Source organism: Pteropus medius, unplaced genomic scaffold (genome assembly GCF_902729225.1).
Source record: "Pteropus medius unplaced genomic scaffold, Ma_sr-lr_union100, whole genome shotgun sequence".
Classification (NCBI taxonomy): Eukaryota; Metazoa; Chordata; class Mammalia; order Chiroptera; family Pteropodidae; genus Pteropus; species Pteropus medius.
In genome coordinates this window covers 17150460-17169395 of record NW_024349799.1, presented here as the reverse complement: position 1 = coordinate 17169395, position 18936 = coordinate 17150460, and the positions used below count along the sequence as shown (strand labels likewise).

Genomic DNA, 18936 nt, shown 5'->3' with positions numbered 1-18936 from the left:
ATCATTGCCTATATGGTTCCTTTTTGTGTGTGTCATAAGTGATATATTAACCTGTTACAACTGACAACACTGGTTTTCTATAGCTAGGAAGTCTCAGATTGGCAGACTGCCCAATTTAATGACTTGTTCTTTTTTGGCAGATGTATAGAGCTGGCTGTTACCATGACATACCTGTGTGATACCAAGGGAAAGGGCAGTAGCTGGGTAGAAACTGCAGGCACACATTCGGGTTGATCACCTTGGCTTTCAGGCCATTTGGGGTGGTGCTCAGTGTTGGATGATGGCATCATATAGGACCATGGCACTTAGCATTGTTTCTTTGGAGTCCGTGTAATGGAATGTATTTTTCAAATATTGATATTTGCATTTTCTGTAACAATTCCTTTTAATAAAATAAGGTAAAATTGTGCATTTAAACTGGAAACTTTAATAAGACATTTGTAGTTATTTTTAATGCAGAAATACCAATAAGCATTAAAAACAAACAAACAGATTTTTTTAACTCCTGACGTGAGTAAATTTCTTTAACAGCTACCCTCTAGGAAAGTTTGAATTTCGAGCACTTTTCAGAAACACATTGTTGACAGTAGCCAAAAAGTAGCTATTTTAGGCATAATGACCACCTGCCTGGATTTACTATGCTCTTGGCCCAGACTTCAGCCCATGGCAATGTGTATGACCACAGCTGCACAGTCTCAGTCACCTGACCCCGCTGAGGCTCTCCAAAGGACCCTGGAAATTCCCTGACTCCATTATTTAGGAGAAACTCAAGAGATTCCACCCATGATGAGGTTTCTGCTGGTTGCAATCTGAAGGGAGGACTGACTGGTCCTGTTAGGTTTCAAAGAATACTAAGGAAGGTTTAGGGAGTTGCACATTAAAATCTAGTGACCCATAAAGCCCTATACAAATCTCGTAGCTCACCTGGCCCTCACTTTCTTGAACTAATGTATTCTCTTTCTTCACCTGTCTTCCATTTTGTTTACCCCGTAGTTCAGACCTGCCGTGGTGATATACCATTTTCTGGTGATATGTCATAATATGTGAGTATAAACAGGAACCAGGCACGCATCGACTTTCACATATATTTGCCCAGCCAGGGAAGAGCACTGGGTTTTCTGCTTTATCATTGATTAGCCAAAATTACTGGGCAGGTTTCATAATTTCTGTGCTTTAGTTCCTGGATCTATAAAATGGAAATGACCACGGTCTTTCTTAGCTCACAGGGGTGCCCTTAGGAAGGTGATCAGTAATATGTCCTTCCTCTCATGTAAGTATACAGATTCTGCCATGCACATCGAGAGTCCCCTCCAGTGAAGGCTGATAAGAGCAATGTCTGATGCCTACTTGCAGGAATCTGGGGGCTGTGGTAGGTGGTGACCTTGAGGTTGGGGGGTTCAGCCCAGGGTCATCCTCTTCTGAGCAGCACTGCAGACTTCTGAATAGACACAGCCCCAGCCTGTCCATAGGGGTCTTTCTATCGGGTCACAGCTTGTCCTGGAGCTAAGCAAGCAAGGGATAGAGGTGAAGGTTTGATACAGTTCCCTTTGTTGTACAGTCAGGCAGTGGCTGAGCTCTGACCAAAAATTCCTGGGCTCTTCACTCTTAGTTCTGTGTCTATTGGAAAACTGGAATCTCAGAATTCAAAGGCAGAGGTTACAATTTCCTTCAGCATGTTGGAGGGCAGCTGCCCAGCCTTTGCTTTAACACTGCTCACTGGTGTGGCAAAGGGAACAGACTTGGGTAAAAAATACTCAGCTTTGTCAAATGATGGCTGCTGTAACCATCATTAGAAGAAAGTGGGGGGCAGTGGGATATTTATGCCCCTTTTCTGGACTATAAAATGAGGACCTCTCAAGACTGGCATAGAAGTTAAATGAGAACAGATAAAGCTCCCTGCCCAGTAGTTGCTCAACACATGTTTTCTTCTCCATTTCCCTCTGCCAGCAAGTCTTAATTGCCAAAGCTGAACTTTCTGTGGCTTTCAACAGAGAGGGACTGCCTGCCTCCCACATGGTTTTGCCTAAGGCCACCTCTACTGGAGAGAGAAACAAGAGGCATTTCTCCAGTAACCACTCACTTTCTATGGCTGAGCCCTTGGGACCATTAAAATGACAACCTATTCTTGCTGCATCCCTTAAGAGTCACCCACTGCCCCTTTGTGAGGAGGCTCTTTTCTGTAAAGTAAGTGTTTGGTGTCAAAGAGAAAATGAATTCTCAGCAAGGAAGTGAGCAGCCTGCTGAGGCTGACCCCAGTGTGTTTTGCAGTGTGAGCTAGGGGTCTTCATCCGGTAGAGGTTAGGCACCTTCTAGGTGCCTCCCAAGTCCACATTTGGCTGGGAGGACTCAAGTTGCCTTATTTTGCTGCTCCTTCAGTTTGTTCTTGGAAATGTCTGAACATCTCTGGACTGGCCCCCACACTGTTGCTGCATTGCTATCCCAAGAGTGGCTTCTGGTTGCTCTAACCAGGGGTTCACTCCATCATACTGTAAGCTCCTTGAGGTCAAGAGCCTTGCTTTGCTCCCATCCCCAACCCCATGGCACATAGGTACTTGGTAAATATTTGTTGAATAAGGAGGACCAGAACAGTGGTAGTGACTAGTTCCCGGTTAGCCTAGAGTTGGGAGCTGTTTCCAGTTACCAGGGATACCTCAGGCACTGAGCCCAAGGGCTGTGTGGAACTCAGAGCAAGGTCCTAATCTCAGCTCTCCTCTTTGCTCCTGCTCCAGAGAGGGCAGAGACATACCAAAATATGGAGAAGTGAAAATTGCACTGAATCAGGACCAGAACCTTGAGTTCTAGGTTCAGCCCCATTGCTCTGGTGCCCTTATTAAGTTCTTCAGGCCTTGGCTGCCTCACCACCAAAATAAAAGCTAACTGCACATTTCTCATGTGCTAGGTATTATAGATTTAGGGGTACAAAACTGAGTAACCATTGGTCCCTGTTCTCAAAGTCTGAAGTCCAGTGCAAGAGGCCATTAGAAACCCATGGTTACAGAACACTGATATTTGTTATTTGAGGAGTGAACACAAGGAATCTGTGTTACGAGAACCTAGGGGAAAATCCAACTGGTGGGCCAGTGGTTAATGAAGGCTCCCAAGAGATGCTGATTAAGAAGAGGTGTACAAATTGAGCGAAAGAAGAGGTATCATTCCAGGCAGAAGAGACAGCCTGGGCGAAGGCATGGCAGGCATAATGCAGTGAGGTGGAGGCTGGAGGGAATGGTGTATGTGGGAGGTGGAGGGATACAGAGGCTGAGAGGAGACAAACTATAGAAGGGCGTTATGTGCCATGCTGCTGAAGAGTTAGCACTTGATCCTTAGAGATATGGGGAACCACTGGAGAGGAAATGCCCATCATCGAGAAGGATGACTCGTAGTGGTGTGGAGGGTGGACTGGAGGGAGGGAGTGCGGTTAGACTCCTGCAGTAAACCAGGTGAGAGATGATAGCCTAAACCAGAGGAGGAGTGCTGGGAATAGGTAAGAGGGAATGGAGAGAACTGAGGAGGTGGAGTTGCCAGGACTTGGAGATGGGTTGGGAGGAGGGGAACAGGAGAGGAAGGAGTTGTGGATGATCATCAGGATTCTTCATATAGTATGACTGGGTGTATACAGATGGTGATGGGAACCATCACTAGGGAGACCTAGAAGAATAAGACGGAGAAGATGAAGATCGAATGCCAGAATGAGGTACCTACAGAAATGCTCAGGAAAGCCGCCTGGACTAGATACATATTTGGCAGTTTAAGTGGCAGCTGAAGTAGGAGTGAGAAGAGCTAGTGGGAAGGGGTTTATGGAGGAGAGGAGGCTTTCAAGGAATGTGGCCATGGGATTTGCCAATACAGAATTTATCCTGTTCAGCAGAGAAGAGCAGAAGTAAGGTGAATGTGGGCTGAGGAGTAAAGATAGTACATGTGGCTTCTTCAAAAAACTTATCTGTGACAGGAAATAGATATGGTGCTACAAAAGAATGTGGTATTGAGGGGAGAGTGTTTTATAATGTGAGGGAAGTGACCTGTTTAATGTATACTTCGGAGGAGGAGCCAGGAGCAGGGAGAAGTTAAAGGTTCAGGAAGAGTAGGTGAGGACGATCCTGGGGTGGCAAAAGGAGTCAGGAGCAGAGTCCAGGTGTAAACAGCTGGGGCCACAAGAGCAGTGGACCATGACTGCTGAAGGGGAAAGAGCCTCCATTTTCTAGTCAGTGAATCTGGAAAGCTATTTAGTGAGATTAATGATAAAAGAGAGAGAAAGGAAGAAGGATAGGGAATGTTTAGAATAAGAGTTGAGGGGATTGGGAAAGGAGTTGAAGTGAAGGCTCAGATGAGGAGATGCCGTGAATCTGTAAGAGTTCGGCTTCATTTCCTTATCTGTAAAGTAGGAACACTCCTTGCCCTCATCTACTTAAGAATCCAAGAGGTAATAGGTATGAAATTTGTCAAGTGTAGATTACAGATGACCTGGGACACACAACCCACTGGAAAAGCTGCAAGCCGAGCCACCATTAAGTTTAGGCTGTTGCAGGTGTGTCCAAACTTGGATGTTGTGCTAACCAGTAACCTTGTTAGAGATGTGAAACCACCTTTTGCTCAAAATGCTGACTTCTCCCTTTGAAAACACCACACTTAATTTTAAGTGTTTAAAATAGAAACAATACTCTTAAATTGCTGCCTTGTTCAGAGGCATCTGGATTTGCCACACCCATATAAGCAAAAGCTTTTCTAATTTCCAAAATTAACTCTTTCCTATTTTATTGTCACCTCTCATTGTATTGGCCCAGCTCAAATCAACTCAGTGTGGCTTTTGGTTGTAAATTCAAGTTCATCTTAGGGTAGAGGTCTTAAAGGTTATAAAAATCAGGGGTCACAAGTTTAGCCATGGAGGAGCTTGAAACAGAGTTATATTGATGCTGTTAATATTTTTGTCTTTTCTAGATGTGCCTGCTTGTTTGAGTTGTAAGGAAATGATGTAGTCCCTTTTTGCCAGTGCCCCCAACTGGGTTGGGGGTTATAGGTAGGGTCCAGGCTGGCAGCTGATCTGGGCAGCTGGGAGTCTGCAGGAAGGAAGCTATTAGAGTTCAGAGCCCTTTGCTTGTCTGTCCAATTAGTTTTGAGTTGGTCATGTTTGTGCCCATTAATATCTGAGGGCTCTGAAAGAGGACGGCACGTAGATCGAGGGGAATAGTGGCAAAAACAGGCTGGCCAATACTGGGCGAGTTGCCAAGCTCTGGCCTCAGTCATCAGAATGCTGAACCCATGGTGAGGGAGCATGGGTCACCTCTGCAGAAGCCAGAGTCCTTCTAGGCTCTCTTGCTTGATGTCAGGAACCATCTTAGGACACATGAGTGAAGGGCCTGTTAGGGTTCTAGGCAGGATTCTCTGTGGGTTATCAACATATAGGGTACCAGCTTAGAGTGGGAAGGAGCATGTGCTGGCCAGGGGTGGGCAGCCTGTGTAGTCTCCCAAGTTGGGGTGGTCCAAGTCCCCACGATTGCTGTGTGTAGGGTTGTCCAGAGTCTGGTCACTAGGGGGGCCAGTTGTTCTCACACACACGCAGTGGGGCTCCTTGGCTCCTGCCTTATACAGCTTCCTGGGGACGCCAATCCAGTCTCTGCTCACACCTCCACTGAAGGTAGAAGGAAAGAGGACTTCTTAAAAGCATGAACTTGTGAATCTCTCTGGGAAGGGAAGAGAAGGAAGCAGCGAGCCAGGCCTGGTGAAAAGTAGAAGCCATTCCACTTCCTGTCTTGGCACTTTCCTAAGGCGGTGGTCTGCAGTGTCCACTCCTGAATCTCATGCTCTCTCCTACCTTCCTATTGTTCTTTCCATGTTCCCCTGGCCCTTCTCTGTGCCTTCTCGGGAGGCAGCACTCTCTGCACTAGTGATAACACCTGTGAAAGGCTTTCCCCCAACGGCCTGTGAGCTTCTCAAAAGCAGTATCTGGCTCTGATTCTCTTCTCCCTCACTACATCCTAGCACTGGGCTGTGTCTTAGGTACTTGGGTCGGGGTGGGCAATTGAGGCAAGGCCTGATGGTTAGCCTTCTTAGGAGGCCCTTGGCTTTCCTGCCCCTTGCACGGGTCCAGTCCTTGGTGCCACCCAGCCCAACACAGGCTAACCAACCTCCTATCCTGGGCAGAGGGACCTAACTCACCTTAGGGTACTGAGTTCAGTCTCCCATGGACTCACAAGCCTTGCAAAAGGAAAATGAGATTCTGTTGTCAGTGGTCCTTACTCCACACCCACTCCCTGCCTTCAGGACCTGTTTCTCCCAGTCTAAAGGGAGATGCATACATGTGAGTAAAAAACAAATTGGGCTGCGGCATAGAGATAGGGCCAGACTCCTTGGTGTGAGTCTGGAAGAGCTTTATGGGGAAGACAGAGCCTATGCAACTCAGTAATGAAAGCAAGAAGGGGTTACAAAGACAGAGATGGGGCTGTGGGGAGGGAGAGAGAGGTAGGCTCTCCAAATGAGCAAAGTCAAGCATTTAAATGCACACAGGCCTCCGAGTCCCTCCTGTGGAGGACCAGTACTGTCTGAGGCCACCTGCATTCAGACTTGTGACTCAGAAGGGCTCACCTTTGTCCTAGCTCTTTTCCGTAAAGTGGGCAGGCCGGGTTCTCATAGCCCCCCTCTTTCTGGAGACATAACACTGGAGAAGGTATAGCTTCAAAACTGGTGGCCGAGAGAGAAGGGGCTCTCCTTCCTGCTACCTTCACCTCTGCGCCCCTGAATTAAGGTGGAGGAAATGTCTAACAGATACAGTGGCTGGGCCTAGAGAAAGCTGGTGGCTTTGGCTGTTCTCATCCACACAAGGAATCAGTCTCAAGGAGAGCAAAAAGGTATGTATGGCCTCTCCCTGAGGAAGAGGATGGATCTACACCACTTAGCACTCACAGAAGTGGCTCTTCTCACATAAGCAATAGCGAGAAGAGCCCCTCCATAGTGAGAACAGAGTTCTCTGCCCCTCCTTAGTGAGAACAGAGTTCCCTGCCCCTCCTTAGTGAGAACAGAGTTCTTACTTTGAGGCCTTTGAGGCTAGGGGGGTTGTCCCGTTTCTGCCTGCCTTTTCCTCCTTATCACAGTAAAGGAGATTTGAGAGACTCGAACTGCATTTGAATCTGGGCTAGCCTGATTATAACAGCAGGAAAAAATTTTTTCTCCAGCTTCCCCAAACCAACCTGGAATAATCCCCATGGCATTTATCTAAATCTGGCTCACCTCACTTTCTTATTACAGAAAAGACGTTTCCATCTAGCTTGTACTTCTTGGAATTACTCAGAATTTGCAGTGTTTTTAAGACAGCACTTCAGGGTATCACTGCAGGTGGCCATGCCCACCTCTTCATTCCTGTCTCCTATAGACAGAAATGATTTGCACTGACAAATAGGAAATGGAAGCCCTTGGATGGATGAACAGGCCAAAGCAAGCAAGAAATAGTACTTGTGCCTTCTTGTTCCCAGGCCAGGGGTTCTTTAGCAGGGTCTTTGAGGACTTAAAAAAAGAGTAGGGGGCGGGAAGGATGCCCAGGTCTAAACCCTAAATCCAGTTGTCTGGAGTGAGGTCCCACTATTGGGAATTTTTTAAATTGCCCAGGAGATTCTAACATGTAGCAGAAATTGAGAATCACTATCCCAGGGCACATGTTCTTTTGAAAAAGTTCCCCCGGGTTAACAATTAACTTATAGTTTCATTGAACAACACAGACAGAATGACCTAGAAGTTAGATTTGGGAGAGAGGCAGAAAGGAGCAGAAAAGAAGCCTGCTTACCTCTTTTGGGAACACCAGAACCTGCTGCCCCTGGTTGAGCTCCATTCAGCGTTGCATGGTGGAAATTTCTGCTTCTCTTTCAGTTCCTGTTTATTTTCCTCCAAGCCTTTGGTGATCATGGCTTCTACCTGGGTCAGTTCTGGCGTAGGTAGCCCATCTTCTCCGTAGAACCTTCCTATCAACCTTCCTGTGGTGACAGGAAAGCTGATGTCAGAGTAACAGTGAGAGGGAGGCATGAACAGATGCTTAGTTTTTCAAGCGGTAGATGTGAAAAAAGCCCTCCAACCATTCCAGTTTATAGTGGTTGCGAAGCAATCTTGTGCTTAGTGTCTAACATTTCTGTAGGACATTGTTAGGTGTCTTCCTATTTAACAGGTGAATTCCCCCATGTCTCACCAGTAAGTAACAAATGCAGTATCCCACAACTGGCTTTAACAAATGTTTGATTAGCATAATTTCCACCTGGGAGACAATTCATTCAGGATAGACACAGGCTAATGTTTGTCTTCTTAGAGGACAAAATAAAACTGCACACACACTTAGGCTTCAAGCCTTCCCGACTGTGAGCTAAAGCTGGATGCCTGGAACACAGTGAGACAGGGAGGCTGCCCTCCTAGAGCTCGTTGTTCAAGGGTGGCACACACAATCACTGGCTTTGGGGCCACAGAAGCCAAAGCAAGTAGCTGGGCAATCATTTCCCAAGATTAAGAGTGAGGGAAACAGGTGCCCCAGCCATTTTCTTCTGGGACTCACTGCACACTAACCACAAGAGTTTTGAGTATAATCCCCAAAGAATTCTATCTAGTCCCTTGAAAAAATTGCAAGGAAAATAAATGAAATCTTTGGAAATGATCTGTGAAATACCTACCAACAAATTCATAATTCTTCTCATAGAATGACAGCCAATTCTGAAGTGTCAGCATCTCAGAAAATGACAAGTCAGATACATCATCCACAAGGCCTGCTTCAGAATAGTCCCCAGTCACAAACGCTCTGGATGCGTCTCGGCCTGCAGGACAGATGTTTTCAGTAGATTAACTTATAAATTACTGACACCGTATCAACTCAAGAATCTATTTTCTAAGAAACATCCAAAAACCTCCACTCTTCACCCCCAAGCAAAGCTGATCCCCACTCCTTTCTCATAGACACTCCTGGATCTTGGACATACATTTTGGCATTTAATTACTTTCAGCAACATTTAACCCAGCTGACTACATCCCTTGGCTTTCATGACACTACACTCCTGGTTTTCCTTCTACTCTACAGCTCATTGTCTACCAGCCTCATGGATCAATTCTTGTCCTTCACCTCTGCTCCCTCCACACTCCCCACCTGACAATCTCATCTACTCCCATGGTTTCAAATACCATCTCTATGGCAAAGATTGCCAAATTTGTATCTTTAGCTCAGATTTCTCTTGCGCTCCAGGCTGTATATCCAATTCTCTACTCAAAATCACTCACATGTCTTACAGACATAAGTTCAAAATGTCCACACTGAACTAATGGTCATCAGCATCAACCTCAGGAAACCTGCATCTATTCTAATACTCCCTAACTCAGTAAATATCAATCAGTTGTTCAATCCAGAAATGCAGTCCTTGACATCTCCTTCATCCTTTACATCCAATCAGTCCCCAAGTCCTATAATTTTTTCCTAAATAGTTCTTGTATCAGTCCACCTTTCTCCATCTACCACTAAGCAAGCCCAGGCTATCATCATTTCTCATCTGAACTACTATAATAAACCCCTAGTAGTTCTCCCTACATTCAATCTTTTCCTGCTAATCTGTTTTCCATACAACTGATGTTTTAAACACAAATTGATCATGTCATTCTCTTGCTTGAAAATTCTCGGTGGCTTCCTTTTGCTCTATGATAATGTTCAGATTCCTTAACATGCCATCCTGGTCCCTGCACCAGCTGCCGCCGACCTTGCCTTGCCATTGTGCTCTCTTCCTCTCCCTCCTCCTCCTAGGTTAGGGCCTCTGGTAACACCAGTATGTCTTCCTTTTTAACACTCGTCACATAAATAATTCATTAATTGTTTATGTGATAACTAATATTTTTGTATTTTCACAAATTTTTTATCAGGGAAACACCACATTCCTTTAGTTTTGGTTACTCAGCATCTGATAGTACCTTTAGTAAATTCTCAGTAAATATTACTGAATGAAATCAATATAGTCAATTGATTTTCAGTAAGGGTTCCAGGATAATTCAAAAAGGGAAAGAACAGTCTTTTCTACAAATGGTGCTTGGACAACTGAATAGCCAAATGCAAAAGAATTAAATTAGATCCTTTCCTCACACTATATAAAAAATTAACACAAAATAGATCAACGACCTCAATGTATTAACTAAAACTATAAAACTCTTAGAAGGAAACATAGATGTCTTTGTGACCTTGGATTAGGCAATAGTTTATTAGATAAGACGCCAAAATCACAAGCAGTCAAAGGAAAAATAAATGAGATTTTATCGAATTTAAAAATGTGTGCTCTAAAGGATAATATCAAAAAAATGAAAAGACGATCTACAGAATGGGAGAAAATATTTGCAAATCATATATATATATGATATAGCTCTGGTATCCAGAATATATAAAGAACTCTCACAACTCAACAATAAAATGATAAATAACCCAATTAAAAAATGGATAAAGGATTTGAATAGACATTTCTCCAAGGAAAATATACAAATGATCAACAAGCACATGAAAAAAATATCAACATTGTCAGTTATTAGAGAAATGAAAATCAAAACCACAATGAGATACCGTTTCAAACCCACTAAAATGGCTATAATCAGACAAAAAAGAGACAACAACAAGTTTAATGAGGATGTAGAGAAATTGGAACTCTAATACATTGATGGTGAAACTGTACAATTGTGCAGCCACTTTAGAAAACAATTTGGCAGTTTTTCAAAAAGTTAAACATAAGGTTACCATATGACCCAGCAATTCCACTTCTAGGTAAATACCCGAGAACTGACAACATGTTCATAGAAGCATTATTCATAATAGACAAAAGTGGAAACAACTCAAATTCTAACAAATGATGAATAAAAAATGTGGTAAACCTACACAATGGAAAATTATTTGGTAATAAAAAGGAATGGAGTAGTGATACATGCTGATACACCATGGATGAACCTTGAAAACATTATGCTAAGTGAAAGAAGCCTGTCACAAAAGACCACATGTGTGATTCTCTCAGAACAAGCAAATTGTTAGAGACAGAAAGTAGATACTAGTTGTCAGGGGCTGGAGTGAGGTAGGAGAGTATGGGGAGTAATTGTTAATGGATATGGGGTTTCTTTTTGTGGGGGTGATAAAAAATGTTCTGGAATTAGATAGTGGTGATATTTGCACAATTTTCTGACTACTTTTAAAACCACTGAATTATACACATTAAAAGGGTGGATTTTTAATTATGTGAATTATATCTTAATAAAATGATTAAAATATTGAGTAGACGAATGAATCAATAAATCTTCCCTACTAGACTGAGTGGTGGGGCACATGGTCATAATCTTTGATTTCCCAGCATCTGGCACAAGGCAGGCTACATAGCAGTGGTCAATAAATGGATGTTGAATGAATAGTAGGCATAAAGAAACTCAGACAGTGGAGCGTACTGCAAAAGAGAAATCACCCCAGAAATGGAGGGTTTTATGCTCACACTTGTGCATATAGCTATACCCATGGCATGATAAGTTTCCTAAAAAGTGCCCTCACCTGGCAGGTAAATAAAACCCTTGATTCCAGTCCCAGTTCTACTTGTAACTCACTGTGTAGCTTTTGATAAGTCTCTTCTCTAGCTGGACAGCAGAATAAAATAGGGTCAGCAGAATAAACTTCATTTGACAAATGTTAAGGCCTAACATATGGACGGTTTTGTTCTAAGTATTGAAGTAAAGGTGACCAGACACCTTCCCTGCATTCTAACCTCATAATCTTTTTAAAGAAAGGGAGACAAGTACATCTGTACTTGTTTGTACTAGAAGCAAGAACTACTCAAACCAAATGTACTATTTTTTAGGGAAAATTTCGGGAGAGGAGGAAACTCAGTATTGAAATCAGTAGGGAAACTCTGAGAACAGAGATGGGGTCTCATTCATCCCCGTGCCCTGAGAGCCACGCAGTGTGGCACAAAGCAGGTATCCATTGAGAGTTTCTGCGGGTAGGTAATGGGTAACTAACAAGAGGCAGGAAATGTGTTTCTCGAACCTAAGTCAGGAAGAAGGATGGGGAACGATAGGGAGGGTAAAGGCTGGTAACTGCTTGCCGTCGTCCCGCCCAAGTCAGAGCAGAGTGGTGCAGGTGAGCCCGGCCTCTACGCTAGGCTAATGAACATGGGGAGGAAAAAAGCAGATGAATGGATGAACGAACGAACGAACAACGTGCAGCCCGCTACCGGCCCTCGTTGGAGCAGGTAAGGGAGTGAGCCGCCTCGCTAATACCTGCGAAGCCGCTATAGTGAGCCCCAGGCTCGTAATGCCGCCGGCCGGAGGACACATCATAGATGCGGCCCAGCAATGCCAAGTAGAGGCCCGGGTCTCCAGGGCCGCCGCGGTAGCGGGCAAGCTCCCCAGGTACGAAAAGGCGAAAGCCAGCGCTGAGACTCCACCAGCTCATCAGCCGTGCTGCCATCACAGCCACCGCCACTGCGGCCAGGCCTAGCAAGAGCCCACGGCCGGGGAGCAGCAGCATTTGGACAGCCGCACACTCTTCGCTCTTCTGAAGTTGCCGCCTCTCCGCCCGCAACTAAGATGGCGGAGATGCGGACCGCGACGTCACCGGCGCTACGCTCTCTCTCCCTTGTCCACCTGTCACTGAGGGGACAATGGAGGACTGAATGGAAAAAGTCCAGCGAAAGCTCACTTCCGGGCTCCGACTGTTTCTCGTGCTCTTTCAGCACATATAGTGAATGTGGAGGGATATCGAGGAAACGAACAGCGAAAGGCCTCTTTAGCTTGCAGGTTGTCCACCCCCAACAAAGATGGTGGCAAAGGGGGCTGCGGGATGGCGCAGACAATATGACAGCAGTGCCCTATCAGGACTGCGGGTTCCCTCCACCCTTTGCTGAAGCTGTCCTCGCTTGTCCTCTCACGACAGCTAGTAAAGTCTGCTTGACGGCGCCTTAGCGACAGCAGTCCTCACTTGACGGCGAGGAAGCCGGAAGCCGCGCGGCTGCCGCCGTCGTCTCCTCCCCGTCCCCGCCCGCCGGGCGCCGTCGGAGGTTGACAGGTCCAGGCGGGGAGGCGGCGGCGGCGGCGGCGGCAGAGCCGGGCGCCCAAGACGGACACCCCATGGGGAACGCTCCAAGTCACAGCAGTGAAGACGAAGCAGCAGCCACTGGGGGCGAGGGCTGGGGCCTGCACCAAGACTGGGCCGCAGACTCGGGCACGACCCCCGGCTCGGGCCCGGCGGCCCCGGCTCTGCCGCCAGCCCCGGCGCTGCTGGAGCCCGCCCGGCTGCGAGAGGCGGCGGCTGCGCTGCGGCCCGCGCCACCTTGCGAGTCTCTGGTGTCTAGGCACCACGGCGCGCTGTTGCGCTGGCTGGAGGAGAGGCTGGGCCGCGGCGAAGAGTCTGTCACTCTGGAGCAGTTCCGGGAACTGCTGGAGGCTCGCGGCGCCGGCTGCACGGGCGAGCAGTTCGAGGAGGTCAGGACTGGCTGGCGACTGCGGGGCAGGGGCAGTGCGGTCGCCCCCAAGGGCGTGAAGAGGTGGGCGGTGGCTTTGATGAGGCCAGGCAGGAACCCGTAGGGTCCGCAGGTTCCGAGCATCGGAGCATGGTGGTGCCAGGTCTTACTTGGGGCGCTTCAGCCTGTTCTCAATGGGAGCCGGCTACGAATCTCTTAAAACTTTATTAGAAAGGTGGAAAGCCTAGACTAGGCCGTCCTTGCTCTTAAGTACTGGACAGGTCAAGGTGTCTTTGTATCTTGTTTAGTACAGACATTTGTGCAGTTGCCTACACGAATCTGGATCAACTGCTCTCTAGAGCTTCCTTATCAGGCTCCAAAGCAGTTTCAGGGAAAGTAGGTGTAGTGATCAAGGGAGTGGCAGTGAAAACCATTCTGTTTTATTGACCAGTGGGTTTTTGCGGAGCACCTTCTGAATCCAGTGTGGGCGCCTAACGTATGCGGGAGGCGAATAACATGCTGGAAAAGCTCGCATTCTAAAAGCCATTCACATCACGCAAAAAGCATTTCCAGACTACACGTTTGTTTTTAGATGTTTGAAAAACCGTATTTTAGACTCATTCAAACCCACTTAGAACCTAAAACTGATAGGCAAATACCAGGTTTCCTGTGAATTCTTTTAATTAAACAGTTTTTGGCGTACTTACTAACATCATCTCTATTAAGTCATTAACAGCCAGTTGATAGGGCAACAAAATTTCTTGGAATAAATCTAAGGGATTATCTATCTGTATTGAATACTTCATTTTGGAGTTAAGAGAACTGATCCAGGGTCACCCAGTGAATGAATCATTGGCAAAACAGACTGTCACTCAGATCTCTTGATTTTCGTTTGTTTGTCTTATATCCCATTGCCTCCTTCTTGGGACGCTATTGCTTTAACTCCACAAAGCTATAACAAAAAGGTGCTTAATTTTTGAAAATGGGTAAAGCCGTGTAGAATCTTTAGCGTCAAAGAAAGGTGAGTATATAAAACTAAACTGACAGCTATTTGTAATGCCATTAAAAAGTTATGTACACTTTAAAACCAGAGGCTTTTAAAATATTTTAAGGATGTTTTCCCGTACATGGCCAGAATTTAGATAATGTGGTTTATATGTTTCTTATATTTTTCTTTTTAAAATACCCGTAAGGCATCTTAACTCTTGAAAATGTTGGTCATATTAGTGAAGGGTCTCCATTTCTTTTTTTAATTACAAGCATACCCATAATACTTTCCACTCTAGTCTTAATTATATTATGAGAAAATGAAGCGGTGCCAGAAAGAGCTGCACATTTCAAAATTGTCCAAAAGAGAATGGAGAGAGTGTTTATACTGTGAGTGTGTCTGACAGGAATAGAGTTATAGGTGGAGTTTACAAGGGGTCCTGTAATGTAAGGCCAAGAAGTCCTTGAGGTGTCTAGAAATCAGGCAAGAGCTGTTACATTCATTCATTCATTGAATATTTCAGTGAATTCATCCAGCAAATATTTTGGGGGCATATACTGAGTGCCAAACAGGATGATAGTGGACAAAGTAGACATGTGCTCTTAAAGAGTATGTAGTAATGTGAGTTTATAAAGAGACTCACATTAACTCAGCAATTATAGGTATGGTGAGTATTATCCAAGGGGAAGTGTAAGGAAAGAAATAGCAAGAGTATTTAACCTTAGCTAGGAAGTCAAGGCAGACTTACCTAAGAAAAGTAATGTTTCAGTTCAGATTTGGAAGATGAAAACAGACAAGAAACAGAAGATATAAGCTGTGTTTCAGACAGAGGGTATTGCATACATGAGTTCAAGGGTCAGAGAATGGAGAATCTGGAAGAATGGTATGATATATTAGGGTTAGATAAAACTGCTTCAGGGGATAGAAAATCCAGTGCAAAAGTGGGTTAAACAATAATGAAGCTTATCTAAAAGTCCAGGTAGGCAGTACAGGGTTGATATGCCAGTTTCATAGTCATCAGAGACCTGGCTCTATTCATCTTGTTGTGGCATCATCCTCCACAGGCACCTTCCACTTAGTGATTCAAATGATTCCTTCAGCTGTCACTTTCCACATTCCAGCCAGCAGAAAAGGGAATAGGAGAGAGTCACTCCTCCTCTCTTAAGGGCATGGCTCACATCCCATTGGCCCAAGCCCAGTCACATGGCCACACCAAGCTGCAGGGGAGGTCAGAAGATATTTGTATTCCATGGCCATATATTCAGCCAAAAAGCAGAATGTAATTCTGAGTACTGAGGAAAAGAACAGATATTGGGTTAAAATTAGCAGTCTTTCACTCATGTGGCTAGATCATAGGATATGGGAAGGGGAGAACAAGGTTAGAGAAATAGAGAAAAGATCATGAGTGTCCTTTGCAGTCTCTGTTAAATAGGAGTTTGGAAACAATGGTGTTTTAAATAAAGTGCCACAATGATTGTGACTGCCTTATGGAGAACCAGTTAAGGGGGCTATTATGACAGTTCAGGTAAGAGATCGGGTGGCTTGAGCTAGGGTGGTGGCAGCCAAAATGATATGAAGTAGACAATTTTGAGAGTTATTTAGGAAGTAGAATAAGCAGTTCTTGAGACTTAGGTGCGAATATAGGATTAGAAAGAAAAAAAAGTCAAGGATGATTGATATTACTGACCTGACCATTTGGAAAGATGATAGTGCCGTTTATTGAGAAAAGAAACCTTTGGGAAGGGAAGCTCTGGAAAGGGAAGATGAGTTCAATTTGGCCATGTTGAGTTTAGTGTATCTATGAAATAGCTAAATGGGGATATCTCTTAGGTGGTTGTGTATGTAAGTCTGGAGCTCAGGAGAGAAGACTGCATGACGTACACAGTCATGTATTTGTACAGTGGGGTTTCACAAGAAAGATAGCCACATTGTTTTCTCTTATTCTGATGAGCTTTGTTTTTTTTTTTCCTTTCGTAATTAAATCTCTTAGAGGTAGTCTATGGACTGTTTAGCGTAGTTAAATCCAAAGGTCATTTAGCCACTGTAACTAAGGAAATATATAGGAAGAAAAAGCTGTAAGTGCTTATATCTTCCTATATAAAACTCAAAATCATAGTAGTCACATATGTAGCATAAAGAGACATGAAGGAGTCATAAGCACAGCAGTAAGAACTGGTGATTTGTAAAATGTTAAATTCTTATTTTACTTTTATAAAAATCCCTGGGACAGTCTAGAGCTGTGTCACAGGGTATTAAGTATCTATACACAGAACACTCAAAAAGTGTACTTGAAAGTCTTCTTTCACATCCATATAATTATCTCACCTTACTCACCACTACATATTCAAATAAATGATGTCCAGTAATTTAGGCCAACCATGGAAGGCAGGTGAGTGATGACACCTACTAAACTGAGGAGAAAACTAGAGACTCTGCAGGGTTCAGGGACTTAAGAATCGAAATTAGGTTTTGGCACTAACACTCAAATGTGGGTCTTCTGACTCCAGATCTTGCATTCTTTTTCTTTTAAGGAACTGGTTTTCTATGATGGTTCTTATTTAGTCTTAAGGATACATAGTTCTTTTATTTTCCCCTTCATTCTAAGGGAAGCCTGGCATGGGAAATCCAAATTGGAGAAAAAGCAACATGTATTTTTCTTGAAGCCTATTTACCTTTATTAGATTTGGAGTGGGGAGAGTTGGGGCTTGGGTTGGCATCGACATTTGGTGACTCCCACTGGTTAGCATTGGTTAGTTGAAGAGAGTGGTTCTGACTCAACGTGAAGGCTTAACCAAGATTTAAAAACCTAATGATTGTGATAATCTCACAGTGGTTGTTCTGTCTATAAATAAGGAGGTAATTATATTCATAATATTTTTAAAAAATTAGCTATGCATTTGATTCATTGATTTAAAAATAATCTGCCCTGTAACTTGAATAAGTATACATTTCTGTGTCTTAGTTAATTCTACATCTAAGCTTCTGAAAATGTGATATTTTAATACAAGTTTAAGGGTTTTGTGAAATAGTAATAAAATGTCTTTATAGTAGCAACTAAAATGATTAGTTATTTCCCTTCATTTATTTTATGAGAGCTAGCACGGTAGCGCAGGTTATCATTGGTGTATGTTATTTATTATTATAATGCTAAGAGTTTCCACATTTTACATGTTGGTTCTTTGGGCTAATTTGCATTGCCCTCCATGTCTACCCAAGTGTCTCGCCTTCACATTCTGATGACCTTAGCTGCTGGTGTCTTAAAGAAGCTCTTGGTGTTGTACTATGGACCAAAGTCGGAAATGTTATTGTTTTATAGTACAGCACACCTTTTTCATGGTAGGTGTGGTCCATGGAGAAGGAATCTCAGGAAGCAATATTTCATTGACTCATGTAGAAGAGGAGTAGAGTTAAAATTAAATTCTTATTTGACATCAGAGATTAGGGATTAGATATTTGTGCTCTTAATATGATATGCTTCCAGAAAATCATGTAGACTCTAGGGCAGAAAAAAGTGTTGAACACAGGATGATAGCAGATAGCTTTAAGGTAGGAATTTAATATGTATAGGTCTTATTTTATTGATTTGCTATATTAGCTTTGTTGCCTACTTTGTGAAATTCACTTTGTAAACTCTGAGGGAAGGACCATTTATTTACTTATTTATTGTCTTAGCACAGTTCTGGCTTATAGCCAGCGCTCTGTAAGTGTTTTCCCCTATAATACCCTCAGTTTGATTTAACAGATTGAATATGATGCCGTTCTCATGCTCCAACCTCATATTTATATTCAGTCTGTAACCTTTTAATAATGAGATGTTTCTTGACATTGGAAGAAACAGTTAAATATAGTTTCAGTGAAAACTTTAAAAGGCTCTTAGTCACTGTTGAGTTTAGAGGAAATTTGGAGAAAAATACCATCTTGGTGTTATTATGTCAGGAGTATTAATCAGCTAATTTAGAATGGCTCTGAGCCCAAGAACTATGCAAATATAATTATGCTGATGTAATTCTCTACCCCTTCAAGACACAGAGTGTGAGAGATTTGTGTATGCACCGTAAAGACAGAGCAGGCTACAAGCATTGCTTACCCTTATCTTGGAGCCTGCAGGCATTCGCACTGCCTGAGGGATCCTCTGAATGGGTGGAGGCCCACAGGCTGGCTTGTCTCCCTTTCTAACCTCGTCTACCTTTGTCCCCTTGCACAAGCCCTTTGCCCTAGCCAGTGGGGCACCATCCTTGTCCTGTGTGTGGACCTTGCTTCTCTCAGTTTTTCAGGATTCCCTGTCTTGGTATTGTCATCTGGTCAGGACCAAGCCTTTCTTATGGCATGATTCAGATGGCTTCTGTACAATGGTGTTTCCAGCTCTACCCTTGAGGCTCTTGTTTCCTGTTCTATACAGGTCAGGTGGCACTTAGAGCACACTGTCTGGTCTTGTTCTGCAACTAGGCTACGAGGCCCCCTAGCCACCTGCCTGCTCTGCTCCAGCATACAGGAAGCCTTTAGTAAATGATGGCCATTAATGATGATGAG

The 18936-nt window shown here is 44.1% G+C and overlaps 2 protein-coding genes across 7 annotated transcripts in view; one reads left to right on the top strand and one right to left on the bottom strand.

The window, feature by feature from the left end:
- Nucleotides 1–407: 407 nt before the first annotated feature.
- CYB5D2 (cytochrome b5 domain containing 2) lies at nt 408–12866 on the bottom strand. 4 transcript variants are annotated; one of them, XM_039886418.1, is made up of 5 exons: nt 12238–12866; nt 8637–8777; nt 7769–7955; nt 6151–6189; nt 408–5675 (listed from the first exon to the last, which is right to left on the bottom strand). In XM_039886418.1, exons 1-5 carry the CDS (start codon nt 12485–12487, stop codon nt 5576–5578), a joined length of 717 nt encoding a protein of 238 aa, XP_039742352.1. In that variant the 5' UTR covers nt 12488–12866; the 3' UTR covers nt 408–5575. The 4 variants fall into 4 exon arrangements, with proteins under 4 accessions (XP_039742352.1, XP_039742350.1, XP_039742353.1 ...); XM_039886416.1 differs by having other exon boundaries at nt 408–5623; nt 12238–12863; XM_039886419.1 differs by lacking the exon at nt 6151–6189 and having other exon boundaries at nt 408–1503; nt 12238–12861.
- A 76-nt stretch (nt 12867–12942) lies between these two features.
- ZZEF1 (zinc finger ZZ-type and EF-hand domain containing 1) overlaps nt 12943–18936 on the top strand; it is a 106277-nt gene continuing 100283 nt past the window's right edge. For 2 of the 3 annotated variants that reach the window (XM_039886407.1, XM_039886408.1), the window contains exon 1: nt 13087–13440. In XM_039886407.1, coding sequence (XP_039742341.1) covers nt 13087–13440 — 354 coding nt within the window. Of the gene's footprint in view, nt 13441–18936 lie in introns of all 3 variants that reach the window. The other variant, XM_039886406.1, reaches the window with a different exon arrangement.

Excerpts from the sequence above, each read along its gene's own strand:
- CYB5D2 (XM_039886416.1), bottom strand. The coding sequence starts at position 12,487 with ATGCTGCTGCTCCCCGGCCGTGGGCTCTTGCTAGGCCTGGCCGCAGTG. Across the intron at positions 8,778-12,237 it reads TCACTATAGCGGCTTCGCAG|GCCGAGACGCATCCAGAGCG; the intron begins GTATTAGCGAGG and ends TCTGTCCTGCAG. Across the intron at positions 7,956-8,636 it reads GAAGAATTATGAATTTGTTG|GAAGGTTGATAGGAAGGTTC; the intron begins GTAGGTATTTCA and ends CTGTCACCACAG.